The sequence below is a fragment of the Pelobates fuscus genome, chromosome 1, assembly GCF_036172605.1.
Source record: "Pelobates fuscus isolate aPelFus1 chromosome 1, aPelFus1.pri, whole genome shotgun sequence".
Classification (NCBI taxonomy): domain Eukaryota; kingdom Metazoa; phylum Chordata; class Amphibia; order Anura; family Pelobatidae; genus Pelobates; species Pelobates fuscus.
The window spans coordinates 294,062,662-294,083,772 of record NC_086317.1 but is presented as its reverse complement, the minus strand read 5'-3'; the positions used below and the strand labels follow the sequence as shown (position 1 = coordinate 294,083,772).

Genomic DNA, 21,111 nt, shown 5'->3' with positions numbered 1-21,111 from the left:
CCGAACCGGGACTGAAACGTTGAGCGATTTCCACACCACACAGCAATGTGAATTTTTCCAAGATGGAACAAAAAAGAAAAAACTTTTTTTACTTTTAAAGACCATGAGCGCTGCCACAGCACATTTGTATTATAAATACAATACAATATAAATATAATTGTATTAATTTACTGCACCTCTTTTTTCCCCTCTGTTGGTCACTTCTCACTTGATCTGTCCCCGAGTCATCAATCATCTTTTTTCCATTACTCATCTCTTTTTACTACAGGCAGAACTACACATACCAAATGAATCAAACATGTTCAGCCATCATTCTAGTCGTTTGCTCAGTTATATATCCGTATGTAGCATTCAGCCAAAATTGTGACCCAAATTTGGCCGAATAACAATTCAGCCAAGTCGGAAAGCACAAATCTATTATTTACTTTTGAATTTTCTCCAAGAAAATTTCATGCTCCAAAGGTGCAAATAAACAGTGTTACCTGCAATCAAGAAGTCATAAAATGCTGACAGTGTCAATTGTTGCAAGAATGTTTTTAAGTAGTGTCAATTCATTGTCATATTTACCTTTTGTGTTAGGTTTTTATGTTTCAGAAGATATTATGTATACTTTTTTGCTTATGTCAGGTTCAAGACTGGTCCTTTTGAGGGGGGGCAGGTGGTTGCAGGATTTCCAGTTTTATGTGGGATATGTTCGAAAACCTGGATGAAAATGTATAATGCAATATATTTATGTACTGGTATTTCTGATCTCTTTGTAACCAGGTCAAATCATCTTGTTAAATTCAGACAAAACATGATATCTCACAACATATATTTCATACATAATACCCCAAAAACCAAAATAACATCTATCATTCTTCCAAACTTTATTTAAATGACTGTTAATAGAACTTACAACCTACATTGTAAGTGTGATGTTCTTTGTCAAGCTCTCTCTGATTGCTTATCTCATACGTTCTAGTAATAAATATCACTGGACTTCACAGAACATGGATTAAAGTAATAAACTCCTCAATACTATAAAAGAGGAAAATAAAACATACCTTAATTGCTACACTATTTCAGGGTACTTTTCAGACACCACTATGGTTTACTCATTGCTTCCCAGATAAAGTACAAGTCATAGGCTTTAGTTAAAGGCAGTTAAATTAATCCTTTCCATGCCTCCTCTATTGGGTAACCATTCCAAGCATCCACTACACACATCACATTAGTTAACCATATTTTGACAATAAACAATGAATAATGGACAATAAATCATGCTTACTTGACCTTACAGTGAGTATTAATCTTTACTTTGTGTCTTTTCCCCCCAGCTGTCTGTGAAGAGGGTTGTAAGCATGGGGAATGCACGGGACCAAACAAATGCAAATGTTTACCTGGATTCACCGGCAAGACCTGCAACCAAGGTACATTGCACTGTTAGCCTCATAGTGGAGTGTCATACCCCATTATTTCTATATTACTAATAATACTACTGACAAAACTAATTCGTCACTTATTGACAAAAGCCACATATTGTCAACTACATAATCTGCACTATAAGGACTTCAAACCCATATTAGTTCAGTGTCTTAGCAAGGTCTTGCACAATGGGTTCCTTATGTCAACTCACTGATTGACATTTATTATTTAAAAGTTCCATATGGTCTTGATCACGAACCCTGTATTTCATTCCCATGCCAAATCTGCACACATGTTTAACTTAACACAGACCATATCCTCTTCTGTTTATTAGAAAATGTTTTACTTTTAAGTAGTAACTGTTCAAACTATCACATCTTCGTGAGTGTCTGTCGTACTTTTTTTCACACCAGTAAACAATATTGAATGTTTAGACGGGTGAAACTTGCAATGAGGATAAGTAAAATATGCTAATTTCCTTAGCATGAAGTGAGTAGTGTGCACTGCCCTCTGGGAATCATCTTTTATGATAGCCTAGGGATACATGGAACCATTGGGCATTAAAAGACCTGTATTGAATGTTTTGTTGTGTCTTAGCAGAAAGCATTTGATGTAAATCTAAAAAGAAGAAAGGTGCATAAGCTATCAGAATGTCTCAATGACAGTGATTGTTTTAAGTGTAAGTGGTGTCTGAAAAGAATAAAAGTTCACCTATATACCATATTAGTGAAAATGCTCACAAATGCAAGTTGTTCATTTGTACATTATTTTGACCATTTTGGTTTTATTATTATGTGTCTTCTTCCCCTCTAGAAATGTGCATTGGGAAAATTTAGTTCTGGTTCGTTTTGGAGCTATTTGTAATTTTTTTTTTTTGAATTGTCAGAAATGCGGAAAATATTGATTCGGACAACCTAAATTTCTATTCGGAAATGTGTTTATTTTCTAATTTTGGTTGGGAAATTTTTTAATTTTCAAACTTGGAAAGACATTATTACCTATAGGCAATGAATGAAGGTGACAGTCACAAAGTTACCAAGGAAAGTACCAAATTATTCTACTAAACAGCTGAAAGATCAAATTAAGAATAACATTTTCTTAATTTTGATATTTCTTCCGTTTAGTAAATAACTTTCGTTCATTTGTTATCCTTTTTTGGCTTGTTATATTTAAGGATACCAAATTAGGGAGCGATCTGCGTCCTAATTCGGTATGCTATAAATATGGCAATCCCACATATGGGTTGTTGTGTTTATTAGATAGCTCCACAATAATGTATCTTCAAATATGGCAATCTTAGTTAGCTCCCTAATATTGTATCCTTAAAAAATGGCAAAAACTGTAACTCCAAAATTAAGCTGTAGTGTTAAACATATTCCTCTTGTTTTTATTATTTTATACTTCCTGTAGAATAGATTGTAAAACATTTTCAACCATGGTCCTCCATACATTCTCTTTTTTTGTTAATTCTTGGTAGTTTGGATTCTCATTTGTGGTTATATACCCACAATAAAATTGTAATTCATTGCAGAATATGTTGGTGCTATATAAATGAAAATTAACTTATTTTATGTTGTTCTTTAATTGTTTTAAAACATTAAACGCAGACTTTAAACATATGGGCACGTCAGATTTTGAGACACTGGGAAGAAATCTTCAATTGCTAAATTGCTATAATCTTGCATTAGAATGATATGGAATGTAATGCTATTCCAGCTTTATGGGGTTACCTCCTCCAGGAATCAGATGTTTACTTTTGAGTCAATCAAAAAACGAAACTTGCTGAAACTCTTGCAAATTAATGGATAACATAGATTAACTCCTTAACCCCTTAAGGACCAAACTTCTGGAATAAAAGGGAATCATGACGTGTCACACACGTCATGTGTCCTTAAGGGGTTAAAGGGACTCTCCAGTGCCAGGAAAACAAACCGTTTTCCTGGCACTGCAGGTCCCCTCTCCCTCCCACCACCCATCCAAGGTTGCTGAGGGGGTTAAAACCCCTTCAGTAACTTACCTGTATCCAGCTGCCGATGTCACTCAACGCTGGGTCAGGCTCCGCCAACTCTCCTCCCCCGCCGACGTCAGCCGGCGGGGAAGACCTAATGCACATGCGTGCCAATGGCCGCGCGTGCTCATTACACCGCCCCATAGGAAAGCATTATTCAATGCTTTCCTACAGGGATTCCAACGACGCTGGAGGTCCTCGTGCATTGTGTGAGGACGTCCAGCATCTCTTAAAACACTAAAAGTGGTTTAGGAAAAACTGCACTAATTACACTTGCAGGGTTAAGGGCAGTGGGAGTTGGCACCCAGACCACTCCAATGGGCAGGAGTGATCTGGGTGCCTGGAGTGTCCCTTTAAAGCCCACCACAATAACAAGAGGGAGAGTGCAAAAAGTCAGAGTAACAGAGCTGGTCTGTTATCACCCTCAGCTATAGCCCAGGACAAACACAACAAAGCAGGAGCCTGCAGTCTGAGAATGAGTTGATGCCACGCTGGTAGCTATTACCATGGCAAAAGTGAAAAAAAAGTATACTCAACTATCTGTACCCAAAGTAATTGTGTTTTATAATGTGTTTTGCAAAATGACTAATCAGTTTGAAAGTATCAATCCAAATTTCCTCAAATAAACATGGCTTACCCTTTAAAGGATTCAGCAGTTTGAAGTGGTCGTAGTTCCTGAAGTGTGTAAGTGCAGTGTTTCACTATGAAAAGCTCCACATACGGAGTTTAACCCACACAGATGTGTAACTCAACCTTCAGCAGCATCATTGGGAAGTCATCAGCCAGCCAGCCTGGAACTAGAATTTCAGTCTGCCTAATATCAATTCTATGCAACTTTCATTGCACAGAATGTCAGTCATTGGCGGAGAGCGGTCTGCTAATGCTCTTGGTCAATCACTGGCAATGGCCATGGCTTCCAGCTTCTGGAAGCCCATTATTGGACCACTTGTGAGCATTGCAGCCAGCAGGGACCCAGATATGGGGGCAAAACATTGCTAAACAGTTTGCTCTCTTAGTGGGGAACCAGACCAAGGTACTTCTGGCATGATAACCACTACAATGGGTGGTAGTAGTTATTGAAATAACCCCTCTTTACATCCTGCACATTGAAGGTTTAAAAAAACAGTTTTGTTGTAATGAATATGATGGGTTCCATCAACATTTTGAATTTGTTAATGTATCAAGATGTGTTAATGTAATCAAGATTAAGTACCTTTGGGTTGGGAATTTGTAAGAACTGAATCAACAGGTATCTCTTTACATAGGTTAGTTAGACATACATCTAAGGGTTCACACTTCCTGGGGCCTTGTGGCCATATAACTCACCTTAGGGCAGACTGACTAAGGGCTGACACCAGGAGGGGGCCAGCGGTTTGCCCAGTGTGTTACCAGGTGCGAGGTCCCATCAATCAGTTTTTCCATGGGGAGAATCCAGCAGCCTGTGGTCTGTACCTTTGTGGCAGGCAGAGGTACAGACCATGAGTAACTATCCCAAGCTGTGGCCAATCACCAATAACCCAAGATAACAGAACAGAAAGAATAATATATTTTTTTTAATATCCCTTATTGTAAGGAGATGGGGGTTTTAAATCTTGTCTTTAATCTTGTCATTAATACACATTTGTTTCAGGGGAACCCACAATTAATCCGTTATAGATTAACCCCTTAAGGACCGGACTTTTTTTGCGATGTTGTACATTTGCGACCAGGCATCTTTTTGACACTTTTGTGGTGTTTGTGTTTAGCTGTAATTTTCCGCTCTCTCATTTACTGTTCCCATACAAATTATATATTGTTTTTTTCAGGACAAAAGGGGCTTTCTTTACATACCATTATTTATATAATCTCATGTAATTTAATTTTAAAAAAATGAAAAAATATGATGAAAAATTGAAAAAAAATACAAGTTTTTTGAATTTTATGTGAAAAATCTTTTACTCATCTACAAAAGCGAATGAAAAAAACTGCTAAATAGATTCAAAATGTTGTCCTGAGTTCAAAAATACCCAGTGTTTACATGCTTTTTGCTATTTTTTTGCATGTTATAGGGCTATAAGTACAAGTAGGATATTGCGGTTTCAAAACATACATTTCCTCAATTCCAACTCTCTCCTTGACCCCCTTCAATCTGGCTTCCGCCCTCTCCACTCTACAGAGACTGCCCTTATCAAAGTTACTAACAACCTAATCGCAGCTAAATCCAAAGGCCACTACTCCATACTAATTCTTCTTGACCTCTCAGCGGCCTTTGACACCGTTGATCATGCTCTCCTTCTTCAAACTCTTCAATCGCTTGGTCTCTGTGACTCTGTCCTCTCATGGTTTTCCTCTTATCTCTCCCAACGCTCATTCAGTGTCTCCTTTTCTAATGATACCTCCTCCCCTTGCCCTGTCTCAGTTGGCGTTCCCCAAGGCTCCGTCCTTGGTCCCCTTCTATTTTCTCTTTATACTGCCTCTCTTGGCAAACTTATTACCTCTTTTGGATTTCACTACCACCTGTACGCTGATGACACCCAGCTATATCTCTCCTCCCCGGACCTCTCCCCTGCCGTCCTGCAACGTGTCACTGCTTGCCTTTCTTCCATCTCTGACTGGATGTCCTCCCGCTTTCTGAAACTCAAACTGAGCTCCTTGTCTTTCCTCCTCCTAATACTGATCCTCATCTTTCGCTCTCCCTCCAAGTTTGTGGTACCAACATTAGTCCATCCTTGCAAGCGCGCTGTCTTGGCGTCATACTTGACTCTGGTCTCACCTTTGAGCCTCACATCCAGCATGTTGCCAAATCCTGTAGATTCCATCTTAAAAACATAGCCCGCATCCGCCCCTTTCTTGCACCAGATACTACCAAGGAGCTTGTCCATGCTCTAGTAATTTCCCGCATGGATTATTGTAACCCTCTCCTGATTGGTCTTCCCAATAGCCGTACTGCACCCTTACAGTCCGTAATGAATGCTGCTGCTAGATTGATTTTCCTCTCTAGTCGTTTCTCTCACACCTCACCCCTCTGCCAGTCCTTACATTGGCTTCCTGTATGCTATAGGAGTCAATTCAAGGTACTAACTCACACCTATAAAGCACTGAACAACTCTAGCCCCTCTTATATCTCCTCACAGATCCATAGGTATGTCCCTTCTCGGTCTCTCCGTTCGGCCCGTGACCACCTCCTGTCCGTTGTCTGCACTCGTACGGCCAACTTGCGCTTGCAGGACTTCTCGCGGGCGGCTCCCTTCCTATGGAATAGCCTGCCTACCGCCATCAGACTCTCCCCTAGTCTTGCATCTTTTAAGAAGTGCCTTAAAACCCATCTCTTTAGGAAAGCTTATGGCCTCCAAGACTAACCCTTACCTCACATACCTGTCTCTTGCCCTCTCCTAAAGGGCAGCCCACCTTATTTGAGTGTAAATTCCTGTCCTAATGCCCCTGCAGCACAAAGCTAACTCAGGGTATTCCTAATGTGTTTTACACCCCACCTCCTATAGAATGTAAGCTCGTTTGAGCAGGGTCCTCTTCAACCTATTGTTCCTGTAAGTTTATTTGTAATTGTCCTATTTATAGTTAAATCCCCCTCTCATAATATTGTAAAGCGCTACGGAATCTGTTGGCGCTATATAAATGGCAATAATAAATAAATAAATAAAAAAAATGTAAAATGTATCAATAGTGACATTGTAACACTATTATCTGTCATAAATCGCTGAATAACACCCCACATGTACATATTTTTTTTACAAGTAGACAACCCAGGGTATTCAATATGGGGTATGTCCAGACGTTTTTAGTAGCCACTTAGTCGCAAACACTGGCCAAAGTTAGCGTTCATATTTGTTTGTGTGTGAAAAAAGTAAAAAACTAAATTGAACGCTAATTTTGGCCAGTGTTTGTGACTAAGTGGTTACTAAAAAAGACTGGACATACCCCATTTGCAATACCTTGGGTTGTCTTCTTTTGCAAATGGTATGCCATCATGGGGGTAATTCTCATTCCTGGGCTACCATACGCTCTCAAAGGCAACGTAACCAACCTGGCCATTTTAATGTAAAAATATTTGACCCATATATTTGACCCTGTAACTTTCAAAAACGCTATAAAACCTGTACATGGGGGGTCCTGTTCTACTCAGGAGACTTTGCTGAACACAAATATTAGTGTTTCAAAACTGGAAAATGTATCACAACAATTATATCATCAGTAAAAGTGCTGTTTGTGTGTGAAAAATGCAAAAAAAGTCACTTTCACTGACAATATCATGGCTGTGATATGTTTTACTGTTTTGAATCACTAATATTTGTGTTCAGCGAAGTCTCCCGAGTAAAACAGTACCCCCCATGTACAGGTTTTAGGGTGTCGTAGAACGTTACAGGGTAAAATACAGTGATAGCAAATTAAATTCTCTGGACTTTCGGCCTGGGTTGGCAGGCAGGTCCCTTAAATTGCAAACAATAAAATAACTTAATTATGTAAAAATATTACATAAATACGCACGTAGAATTTAAATATATATGCATATTTATATAATTATTTATGTAATTTTGTATATGGACATATGAATAGTTCGTATTCTTTTTATTTATTTATATATACATAGATATATATACAATTTCATTCTAAGTGTATTTTGATATAAATATATATATATTAATATCAAAATACAGTTAGAATAAAATTTCGTATAGATATATAATTTTTTTTTAATTTTTATTATTATTTTAAATTTTTTTAATTTTAAATTATTTATTATTCGTATTTTATAATAATATATATATACACAATATATATAGTTATTATATATATTATATATATACGTGTGTAAATTAATTATAAGTGTATTTTTATATTAATATAATATGTATATATATGTACATATTAATAAAAAAATACACTTAGCATGACATTATATATATGATATATAGACATATATTATATAGGTATAATATATGTCTTTATATCATATATATACACATATATAATAATATTTTTTTTTTATTAACTTTCACTTTTAATTTTTTTTATGATTTTACACATGCAGGGAGACTGCCTGTCAGCACAGACAGTCCCGCTGCAGGCAGACACATGGACACCTATTGTGACCATGTGGTCGCCCTGTTGGGCGATCACATGGTCACAGGGGTCCTAAACCGCCATGGGGAGACTGTCTGGGCTGCAGGCAGTCTCCCCACACCGGGAGCACCGCCGATCGCCGCCGGGGGAACGACGGCGATCGGGTAAGTACATTGGACGGTTAGGACGGTTCAGGACCGTCACCGGTCGGCAACGCAAAAATGCCGATGACGGTCCTGAACCGTCCTCCGTCCTTAAGGGGTTAAGTTATTTATCTGTGTATATAGATAGATTTCTTTAGTTAACATGTTAACCTATTGTCAGATCTCTGCATCTCAGCATATAGTTTGTATTTAAATTATTATTCATACTATTTTGGGGGGAATGTACAACTATATTTACTATATTTTTCTGGTACCTTGTCCTGAGACTTATTTAGAGTTCTAAGTTTCTATATTCAAAGTCTACGTGTCTATACACACAGTACACCCCTATACAAAACACTACAGCCTCTATACACACACACATTGAAGCCCCTATACATACCCTACAGCTCATAATACAGATTTGTGATTGTACCCCTATTTTTTTGTTTGTTATGGGTGTGTCTGGGGGCCTCATGTTTGAGTTTTGCATTAGGTCTTGTAAAGTCTAGTGTCACCACTGCCTGGATTTATAGTAACTTGTGTAATACTTTCGGTGTTAACAGAGGGTTATCACAGATTTTAGCATCAAAGCGGTACTGTAACCCACTCCCCCCCTCCGCAAAATTAGTATTTCATAAACAGAAAATCTTTATATACTCATTTTTAGTGTTAGAATTTCACTGAGATTCCAGCCCAGTCAAAAGATATACTGAGATACAGAAATAGTATAGTTAAAAGCATATACCAGTGAGGGCGCCACTATCACAAATGTCAAAAGATATACTGAGACAAAGTAGGGACTACATTGTCTCCATATAATTCCTATGCCTGACACTTCTAGACACTGTGTGGAGCTAACGCTGTCTAAAAGTGTCAATCCCCCAGCCGTCACCAGTAACTCCTGGTGCCAGGAGCAGAAGAGGACCAGCCGGAAGAAGATGGCAAGTTCAGGTTTGTTAAACTTTGCCCCCCCCCCCCCAGCCACCGAACTTCCGTTTGGGGGTCTTTGTAAATTATGTAAAGTCCCCTGACAGTAACAGTTCTATTTAAAACAAATATAGATTAGATGAGTTGGGAAATGTCAGCTAATTTACCAGATTTTTTATTTTGGCCTAAATATTTACATTGTTCTTTTAATTATTTCACAATTTAGTGTTTCGTTAATAAACCTCAACAAGAAAACAGAGTTACAATATGTACTAGTTTGCCAAGAATGTGCTCATTTATGCTTGCAAACTGAGGCAGGTTAAAGGAGGTTAAAGTTTAGAAAATGATCCTGGTATTCAGCAAGCACATCTGTTATTGTGTAACTTGTAGCTCCTATGACAATACAGATCTAGGCTTGTGTTCATTAGTGAGGTCAAATCCCAGGAGATAACTATCTGCCATAGATATATCGTAGAAAAACATTTGTGCACACACAAGATCTGATTGAGATCGCAACATACGCGAAGAATGAAACACACAGACTTTATATAATAAAAATGACTTTCAGTCAAATTAGCACTACAGCCCATTATCTCATCAAGCAGAAATGCTTACATTGTACAGTAATCATCTGTCAAGAATTGTAACATAATAAATTCAATCCTATCTAATGAGCGAACAAAGACATTAAAGTTACACTCTAAACATAACCACTGAAGTGTGTTGTAGAGGTTTTGGTGCCAGGAGTACCCTGGGCCCCCCACAGGGTAAGTAGTCAAATAATTTGAGAATTGACAGTTTACCTGGGGTCCGCTGAGTGTCAGTCACAGTCTCTAGGAGAGCTGGAAGGTTCTGCACATAGCTTTCGTTAGCTCATACATGGAGCCTCTGCTAACTCCCGTGAGCTAAATGGCTCATTGCTTAAGAGTGTTGTCAGCCAATGAGCTAAGCCAGGGGTCCTCAAACTCCGGCCCCCCAGATGTTGCTGAACTACAACTCCCACGATTATCTGGCTATCTATGTAATTCAAAGAATCATGGGAGTTATAGTTCAGCAACATCTGGGGGGCCGGAGTTTGAGGATCCCTGAGCTAAGCCATCCACAACCATGCTAGATCAGTGCAGAGAGTTTCCGGCTCTCCCGGAGTTGTCAATTGTTTTGACTTCTTACCCACGGAGCGCACCAGTATACCTCTGGCACCATTATCACTTTAATGATTATACTGCATGAAGTGTTCCTTTAATATACTCCAATTATGCTTGGTGAGAAGCTTTTCTAAGGCACATTCTCAGTTACCAGCAGCAGTCAATGTATGGCAAATAAATCTACAAACACAGTTGAGTATTGATGTAAAAAGTCCACATGCAATTGTAGCACACCTGCTTTACTGGTGACAAAGAACAGTTCTCATCTTGTTAATATGTTGAATTGCTGTCACATAACTGGCTGATTAGCAAGTGCACATATGTTCCTTGTGAAGTACCCACTCAGTGCAAGTGTAAGTAGATTGTATTTATTTATCACTAACAGGTGTTCCTAGCATGTTAACGTTTACATTACTGTAAAGTTAGTACAATAAGTATAAAGATGTTATAGCCACAAGTACAAAGATTAAGCTCATCAACAATCCAACATGGACAATAAATAACATCCAATGCTCATGTTGTCATTTACAGAGTGCATTCGTTTTTGTAGGTACTATTTGCTTTACAATCAGACAACGTATTGCAAAAATTACGAAATCAGAGAAATGATGCATATTCTTCCATCCCCTCAGTATTCAGCTGTGTAAGGTCTGGATGAAATCTACTTGTTTTTTGTTCTTTAGAAACTGGCCCCACCTGCATGTTCAGGTGAGGGCAGACCTCTTTGTTTCACTTGATTAATATTCTAACATTATAGCCAGGGCCGGCCTTAGGGGTGTGCGAGCTGTGCGGCCGCACAGGGCGCCATGGTGCAGGGGGCGCCCTGCGGCTGCATAGCTCACACGGCATGTCTGTTAGCCGCAATGCTTACAAGGCATTTGCCTTGGGCGGCATTTTCCAGGGGGCGGCAAAAAAAGCCGCCCCTAAATGCCCAAGGCAAATGTCTTGTTAGCCTTGCGGCTAACAGACATGCCGGGCTGCTGGGCGGTCGGGCGGCGCTGGCGGGCGGCTGGCGAGGGAGCACTTCCTCTGAGCTGTTTGCTCAGCTCCCTCGCCGGCCGCAGAGTGAGGCTGGGAGGCGGAGCCGGAATATGACGTCATATTCCGGCTCCCAGCCTCACTCTGCGGCGCGCGAGGGAGCTGAGCAAACAGCTCAGAGGAAGTGCTCCCTCGCCAGCCGCCCGCCAGCGCCGCCCGCCCAGCCCAGCAGCCACTGGACCACCAGGGAGGAAGAGACCCCCCCCCAGCATTCCCAAAGGTAAGGAGGCTGGGGGGGGGGGGGGTGTCTAAATAAATTTAAAAAAATGTGTTAATGTGGGTGAGTGTGTGTGTCTGTTAGTGTGTGTGTATGTTAGTGTGTGTGTGTGTGTCTGTTAGTGTGTGTGTGTGTCTGTTAGTGTGTGTGTATGTCAGTGTGTGTGTGTATGTTAGTGTGTGTCTGTGTATGTTAGTGTGTGTCTGTTAGTGTGTGTCTGTGTATGTTAGTGTGTGTCTGTGTCTGTTAGTGTGTGTGTGTGTATGTTAGTGTGTGTCTGTGTCTGTTAGTGAGTGTGTCTGTTAGTGTGTGTCTGTGAGTGTGTTTGTCTGTTAGTGAGTGTGTGTGTCTGACTGTGTGTGTGTGGCTGTCTGCCTGTGTGTGACTGTTTGCCTATGTTTGTGTGTGTGAGTTTGTCTGCGTGTGTGTGTGTGTGTGTGACTGTCTGCGCGCGTGTGTGTGTGTGTGTGTGACTGTTTGCGTGTGTGTGTGTGTGACTGTCTGCCAGTGTGTGTGTGTGTGTCTGTCTGTGTGTGACTGTGTGTGTGTGGCTGTCTGACAGTGTGTGTGTGTGACTGTGTGTGTGTGTGTGTGTGTGTGTGGCTGTTTGCCTCTGTGTGTTTGGCTGTCTGCCTGTGTGTTTGTGTGTGGCTGTGTGTGTGGCTGTCTGCCTGTTTGTGTGTGTGTTTGTGTGTGACTGCCTATGTGTGACTGTCTGGGCAGACTAGATGGGCCCAATGGTTCTTATCTGCCGTCACATTCTATGTCTGTGTGTGTGTTTGTGTGTGGCTGTCTGTGTATGACTGCCTGAGTGTGTTTGTGTGTGTGTGTGTATGGCTGTCTGCCTGCCTGTGTGTGTGTGTGGGACAGGGTGTGTGGAAAGGGGTAAGGAGTGGGGGAGGGGGGGGCGCTGTGAAGATTTTTTGCACAGGGCGCCCAAATGCCTAAGGCCGGCCCTGATTATAGCATTGCATACTCACAACCAGGAGTGGGGGTCTCTTCTTAGGGTGGTGTATAAATAAGAGAGCACATCATAATCATAATTTTATGAAAGGGAAAATGTTTTGAGAAAAAAAAATAAGAATCTGGGTTGAGATAGATAAGGCATTTACTATTGCACAGGAAGATCTGTAATAGTTGAGGCAACATGTTGCATTTGCTGCCTCAATCAGCAGGTCCAACCCAGACAGACAGACACTATAGAAGATGAGGTGGAAGCAGGGCTGGACTGGTCCACCAGGATACCAGCACCTGGGGCCGACATGAAGCCCTAATGTGCCTTTTAAATAATTTTCCCTCGGACTGACACAGGCTTGAGGGAGGTGCTGGGGGCCTGGAGGGAGATGCGGGGGGCTGGTGTGGCTGCATTTAGACCCTGCCTCCCGCATGCAAGCCCAGCCCCCAGACAAGCTCCGCCACCGCACTCATGCTGCTGACCTCGCCGGAAGGAAGAGACCAGAAAATTGAGACTTTTTTGAGTTGACCCAACTCACCATCAATCTGAGAAGGGTAATAAATGACGAAGAACATGTACAACCAACTTACATCAACTTACGTAACCATGACTATCAACTAAATTAAGGGAAAAAAAACTACTAAGCAAAGTGTCTTAATCCAACATAATTAATCATTGCAATTTATTTTTCCCCTTGCTCCAAGTCAGCACAGTGCTCTCAACATGTTCTGCTCCCCACAGCCTTGCAGCGTATAATTGAATGGCATGCAGTACCTCAGCGAAAGCAATGGGTTTCACTGACACGGAACGACCCAGACACCCCTGTGCAACCAACTATCTGGGGAAAGGGTACTAGAAAAACAATGAGGACGGCAGGGGAGGGAATACTGGAGCAAACGCTATATACCTGGAACTCTGTGAGAGAGGCCCCCCACATCTCACCTACGCCTAGCCCGATGCTTTCCATCACACACAACAAGGGAATAGGGGGCGGATTCCCGCAGACGATGTGGCCATCTGCGGAAGGACGCGACTACATACCCATACACACAATCCTACATAACGGGTCGATACGACCACTGGACACCCTTCTGGAAGGACAACCCCAGACGCCGCTAGCGACGCTCTGTTACCTACAGGTGAGACATTATCATGATAGTATGCGGGACAAAGAACGCCTACATAGGGCACGCACGTGGTTTGAGGACTGCTGCGAGAGGAACACCATCATGGACAACGCTATCTCCATACTCTACCAGCACCTCCTGACAGGACATCTGACAACGAATACACAGTTTCGCAGACAATGGGAGGAACGGTTGGAAACTACCTTTACCCCACAACAATGGGACAAAGCACTTCTGTGGCAACACAAAAGCTCGGTCAGATTACAATATCAAGAAACCAATTACAAGCTGATAACCTCCTGGTACAGGACCCCAGTCCTGTTACACAGAGTCTTCCCAACTGTTGCCCCAACGTGCTGGAGATGTCAGAGGTCAAGAGGAACGATAATGCACATTTGGTGGGAGTGCAGCGAAATAACTCCGTTCTGGAATATGATCAAACACCGAATAACAGATATTCTAGGCGACATACCGGACTGGTCGGCCGCTTTAGCCCTCCTACATATTTCACAGATGTCGCTGTCCTCCTATAAAAAGTCTATCCTTAGACATCTTTTGAACGCGGCTAAGTCACTCATCCCGTTATACTGGAAACGGACGGAAGTGCCTAGCGAAGAGGAATGGATCCGCAAAGTGGAGGACATCCAGGGTGCAGAGGCACTGCAGGCATCCCTACAGGATAGAGGCAGTAAACATGCCGAGCGGTGGTATCCATGGTTTGCCTTTGTATCACGTAATTCACGGGGCTAGGTCGGTGAACCGATGTCACGCGCAGGGATGCTGGACATCCCGTGGTGAGGCCAATGTATGCTCCCCGACGCTAACCCCCCACCATCATCCTCTATACAACTGACGAACCCCTGCCTCCCCTCCACACTCTGTCCACGACTGCTTCTCCACACAACCGTTACTGAACGACCGACTGACCGACTAAACCCTAACGCGCACATCCGATCAACACCGAGGGCTCTGAACACACATACCCAAACGACCCTGGAACCACCCTACAATAGGCAGGAGACTACCCACACACACTCATAGGACACTCTAGCCTATAACCATATAACCCATTGGAGTAGAAACTGAGACATTTTGGACACCCCTTATCCTCTCTCCCCCTCTTCCACCTCTCCCCCCCCCCCTCCTTCCCTCCCTGCACCCCCTCTCAACCTTTACCCGCTTGGACCCCCACTTTTACAATAGGTACTCTAACACACTTCCATGCAACCCAAGCATGCGGAGGCATGACGAGACAACTCCGATTGTCGGACAAGTCTTTGCTACGCTATACGCGTATTCCATATGCCGTAAAGGGCGACACCTTCAGAGATAAATCATCTGAGCTTATAGAGACACCTACAACGGTACTTCTTTCTAGAACCTCGAATGCGTAACCGATGTTATGTGACTGATTATTGCTTAATGCCGCTGTGTAACACACTGTATTGACCCCCACTCTGTTTAAGAATGACGTCGCACCCTTTCTTTCTTTTTGTACCCACATGCTTTTTTGACCTAATAAAAACCAGATTATATAAAAAAAAAAAAAAAACATGTTCTGCTCCCCTTAATTACTTCCTAAATACATTTGAACTTTTTATAGAATCCAGATCCTTGGGACCCAAAGTAGACACGTGATGCTTACAATGACTTGAAAATCACTTTCCAGTTACTATAAGATATACAATCAGACCATATATTAATATGGATTACTAACTCCTCTTGCATCAGTTCACACATCCATTAGATTATCAGTTTTTGTGAGCAATGTTCTCTATATCGTTTGACTCTATTTTACTATGTTGCAAATTCTTCCTTTTATAAATCACAGTGTAATCTTGGAGATTTAGCAAGTATTGGAAATTCTAATAATAAAAGCATATGTTCTTCTGCTACAGGTGCTACATGCCATGCATATTTCATTTAATGGTTTTTGTTAAATCCCACATCCATCTGTTGTTTCTTGACCTCAGTTCTAACTTACAATACTGTGACACAAATCTAAGGAGATTGTACTTAAATATGTACTGCCATAAAGCCACTACAATATGTATGTAGCCTTAGGAAACTTTTTACAAGACTGACTGACACTCCAAACACCATAACCACTACAGCACTCTGTAGTGGTTAGGATGCCCTAGTTTGCGCCACCAATCTAAGTAGTCAAACCATTTTAGAATGATTTGATTTGTGCCAGGTACTACACCATGCATCTTTGTAGCTTCTAGAAAAGCCAGAAGATCCTGCTAGGCATAGGAGAACTAACAGAAGCTACTCCAGTCCAGTGGCGTACTAAGGGGGAGGCGGGGGGAGGTCCGTCCCGGGTGCCACTCAATAGGGGGGTGCCCAGGGCAGACTGCAATGCCCCTCCTGCCGCGATCGCCTAGACTGGCGGTCTGCAGCTCCGCAGTGTGCAGAGCTGCAGACCATGTGTCTCGCGAGCACTGCCCAATCAGAGCGTTGCCGCGGGTTACCATGGCAACGCTCTGATTGGGTCTCGAGAGATCCATGATCTGCAGCTCTGCGGAGCTGAAGACTGGAAATGAGGGCCACCGGACCACCAGGGACCCCACCGGACCACCAGGGACCCCACTGGACCACCAGGGATTTAAGGTAATTTTTTAGTCACCCCCCTTCTCCTCATCACCCCCCTCTCACAATCACCCCCCCTCACAATCACCCCCCCTCTCCTCATCACCCCCCTTTCCTCATCAACCCCCCTCTCCTCATCACCCCCCCTCTCCTCATCACCCCCCTCCTCATCACCCCCCCTCCTCATCACCCCCCTCTCACATTCACCCCTCTCCTCATCACCCCCTCTCTCCTCATCACCCCTCTCCTCATCACCCCCCTCTCACATTCACCCCCTCTCTCCTCACCCCCCTCTCCTCATCACCCCCTCCTCATCACCCCCTCTCCTCATCACCCCCTCTCTCCTCATCACCCCCTCCTCATCACCCCCCTCTCACATTCACCCCTCTCCTCATCACCCCCCCTCTCCTCATCACCCCCCTTTCCTCATCACCCCCCTTTCCTCATCACCCCCCCTCTCCTCATCACCCCCCTCCTCATCACCCCCTCTCTCCTCATCACACCCCTCTCCTCATCACCCCCTCCCTCTGACAATCACCCCCCTCTCACCATGACCCCCTCCCTCTCATCCTCACCCCCCTCCCTGAGCTCCCTCTCACTTCACCCCCCCACACCATCACCCACCCCCCCTCCCTCTCACAATCACCCACCCTCCCTCTCCTCATCACCCTCCTCCCTCTCACAATCACCCTCTCACAATCAACCCCCTCTCACAATCACCCCCTCCCTCTCATCCTCACCCCCCTCCTGAGCTCCCTCTCACTTCACCCCCCCACCATCACCCCTTCCCTCACACCATTATCCACTATACAAGCACACACACTGCATTCACTATACAGACACACACTTGTACATTTCCTATTTGAGCCTAGGTTGTACAAATTAAAATAATAATCTCGGAAAGCTTTAGAGATACTTTGTGGTGACAAGTGTGTATGACTATCATCAATAATTTTTTGATTATTTCTGACTTGCATTTATGTTTTCATTTGCTGGTTAAAGATTTACCAGTTCTGTTATTGCTATAGTATCATTTCTGTTTTACACTAAGTATATTTTTATAAATTTTTTCTATTGTCAGGTTGTTAATTTGTTGTCTAATTGTCTTAAGTTCTGACAATAGATTGTCCCCTAAGTTATTTTATGCTGCCTTTTGATATCTGACAGTCTTATGTACAATTGTTGCAAGTACTCTTGTTTGACGGAGGAACCCAATTTATTAAACAGTCCTCTCATTATTCATTGGAAGGATGCCCAGAGGGTCACATCCAATACCTCCCCATTGTCGTTTGTTTGTATGGCCCACTGAGTTTCCTAAAACCAATAAATCAAAATTCTCTTCATTTAATCTCCATTTACGCCCCTTTCTTGCACCAGATACTACCAAGGAGCTTGTCCATGCTCTAGTAATTTCCCGCATGGATTATTGTAACCCTCTCCTGATTGGTCTTCCCAATAGCCGTACTGCACCCTTACAGTCCATAATGAATGCTGCTGCTAGATTGATTTTCCTCTCTAGTCGTTTCTCTCACACCTCACCCCTCTGCCAGTCCTTACATTGGCTTCCTGTATGCTATAGGAGTCAATTCAAGGTACTAACTCACACCTATAAAGCACTGAACAACTCTAGCCCCTCTTATATCTCCTCACAGATCCATAGGTATGTCCCTTCTCGGTCTCTCCGTTCTGCCCATGACCACCTGCTGTCCGTTGTCCGCACTCGTACGGCCAACTCGCGCTTGCAGGACTTCTCACGGGCGGCTCCCTTCCTGTGGAATAGCCTGCCTACCGCCATCAGACTCTCCCCTAGTCTTGCATCTTTTAAGAAGTGCCTTAAAACCCATCTCTTTAGGAAAGCTTATGGCCTCCAAGACTAACCCTTACCTCACATACCTGTCTCTTGCCCTCTCCTAAAGGGCAGCCCACCTTATTTGATTGTAAATTCCTGTCCTAATGTGTTTTACACCCCACCTCCTATAGAATGTAAGCTCGTTTGAGCAGGGTCCTCTTCAACCTATTGTTCCTGTAAGTTTATTTGTAATTGTCCTATTTATAGTTAAATCCCCCTCTCATAATATTGTAAAGCGCTACGGAATCTGTTGGCGCTATATAAATGGCAATAATAATAATAATAAATTTAGATTTTACTTTGTATTGAATATTATTTTTCATACTGATTATCAGTGGAGCATGGTCTGACCAAGTAATTGGACCTATACCAATGCTTTCAATCAAAGGTAGTGAGTTGTTCCTGGTTAAAAACAAATCAATACGCGACTATGATTGAGGAGTGTTAGAATAAAAAGTATAACCTTTAACTCTAGGGTTAAACACTCGACAACAATCGTACAGTGCATTTTGCCATAGTACATTTTAAAATTTTGTGGTATATAGTTAGAGAGAAACAGCGAAGAAAATCTTGTAAACTTCCATAATTTTGTAGGGTCCACAACCCAGTGAGATTCCTGAATAAATGCCCCATTAACATTGTGTTCACACAGGAGGTTATATAAACACCCTCTCTTATATGGGGAGTTCAGCCCCTTGGTGTTAATTGAGAGATATCTCAGTGACATCAATATGAAGTTTATGCTTTATACTTCCCCTTTCTTCCCCTTTAGTTCCTTCCTACCTGGTACCTTCTTCCCCTCTCCCCATCCCCGCGTCTCTCGAAATTCCACACTGTCACAACAGTCCAGGTAAATTAACCTCTGCTGTAGAGAATACACATCACTCATACTACATTCATACCAGATCAACATATTAACTCTATACGTTATGTGTTCATCCTTCTCCGAACTCAAACAGGTGCCAGATCTCAGGCGGATTATGAGCTGTAATGAAATATCATTATCTTCCACACTCCAAAATATGCCAGAAGAAATTGGACCCGTATCTCTTGTCTCCTTCCCTCATTTTGCCACTTCGCCTATGAAAAATTGGGAGATGTGCTAGTCAAAGAGAAAGAGGGAATGAGAACAAGAGAGAGAAAAATTTACAAAAAAGGAACATGGAAAAATATACAAAATAGTGAAGTACAATTAACACATTTTATGCGCTATATATGAATGCACTCACAGGATTATGTAGAATATATCGCTCATAGGGTGCCTCCCCCGATAGATATGGGGGGCTGGTGGTCCCTTAGCTCCTCGTGAGACTCCTTAATAATGCTCAGGACTTCAAACGGGCAATGGTAGGAAAAAATGCTTTTATTGATAAAAGGTGAATAATCACCATCAATAAAATATAATAAAATTAAATGAAAACGGTATGGTCCTACGCGTTTCGTTCTGTAGAGAACTTCCTCAGGGACCGCATGTAAAAGAAAAATCAATATACAATCATAACATGTAAAACACATCCTATTCCCCCCATCCCCTAGTACTCTTTAAATAGGGCTAATCCCTATGTCCATTGGTGGTTCCGTGGGTGGTACCCGGTGTCCATCGCTTGATTGGTCCTGTAGGTAGGTTGTTCAGCTGTTTCTCATCCTCCTCGCATTGCTGGTAATCAAAATTTGCGCGTTCGGATAACTGGAAGTATGGGTCATACCGCACTTCCGCGTTCCACATGCGTTCCACGTGCGTTCCACCCACGGTTAATATGCGTTCCACCTTCGTTTTATTTCAACCTTATTATGTAATCATAAAATTCAACAAAGAGCAGTATATTCTATCTACTGAAAGGAAAATAATATTAGTAACTTCATTATCTGCACATTTTATTTATAATTCGAATCATAACAAGTCACCATTATTTAGTTATGATCAAACAGTGATGCAAAATATTTAAAGAGTGAAATATGTGCAACAAAACACATTTTTTTTACATATATAATTCAGTCTCCCAAAAATATCTCATATTAATTTAAAGTGTAGTATACACAATGGAAAAATATATTATATATTGTATATCAATATTCATTGATTATTAGTGTGATTAGTGCCAAAAAACTAAAATAAGAATAAAAAATGATAAAATAAATATTGTGATGTTCCTATGAATAATCTCCAATATTAAATGGAGTTACACATATATCTAGTGTCCCAAATAATTATAATGTGGGCATATTTTAACTTGTTCTTTCCATTAATAGATACATATGAAATTAATATTATGTTAAGATATCTAAAGAAATCAAGTGTTTCAAAATGTAAAGAATCTATGTATCCAAATACAATCGAATTCCCAAATTCCAAGGAAATTTAACTAATATTAACGGTAGCAATATATACTCAATATTCATCAATATTCATATCCCCTTCAGAGTCCTATTTTATTTTGAAGATTGTTGATCTTAATTTTTTTTTTTTTTTTTTATGATTTCCTTTGCTTAGTCCCATTTTTACAAATTTCTTGCTTACTTGGGAAGGATCTTTAACCCCTTAAGGACCAAACTTCTGGAATAAAAGGGAATCATGACATGTCACACATGTCATGTGTCCTTGAGGGGTTAAACATCAAGGATGAGTTTTCACGTTGAATAAT

The 21,111-nt window shown here is 41.8% G+C and overlaps 1 protein-coding gene across 2 annotated transcripts in view; it reads left to right on the top strand.

Annotated features, from left to right (window-relative positions):
- EGFL6 (EGF like domain multiple 6) overlaps positions 1-21,111 on the top strand; it is a 130,323-nt gene that overhangs the window by 40,711 nt on the left and 68,501 nt on the right. For both annotated transcript variants that reach the window (XM_063457765.1, XM_063457755.1), the window contains exon 3: positions 1,320-1,412. In XM_063457765.1, the coding sequence (XP_063313835.1) occupies positions 1,320-1,412 (93 nt within the window). The remainder of the gene's footprint in view (positions 1-1,319; positions 1,413-21,111) is intronic.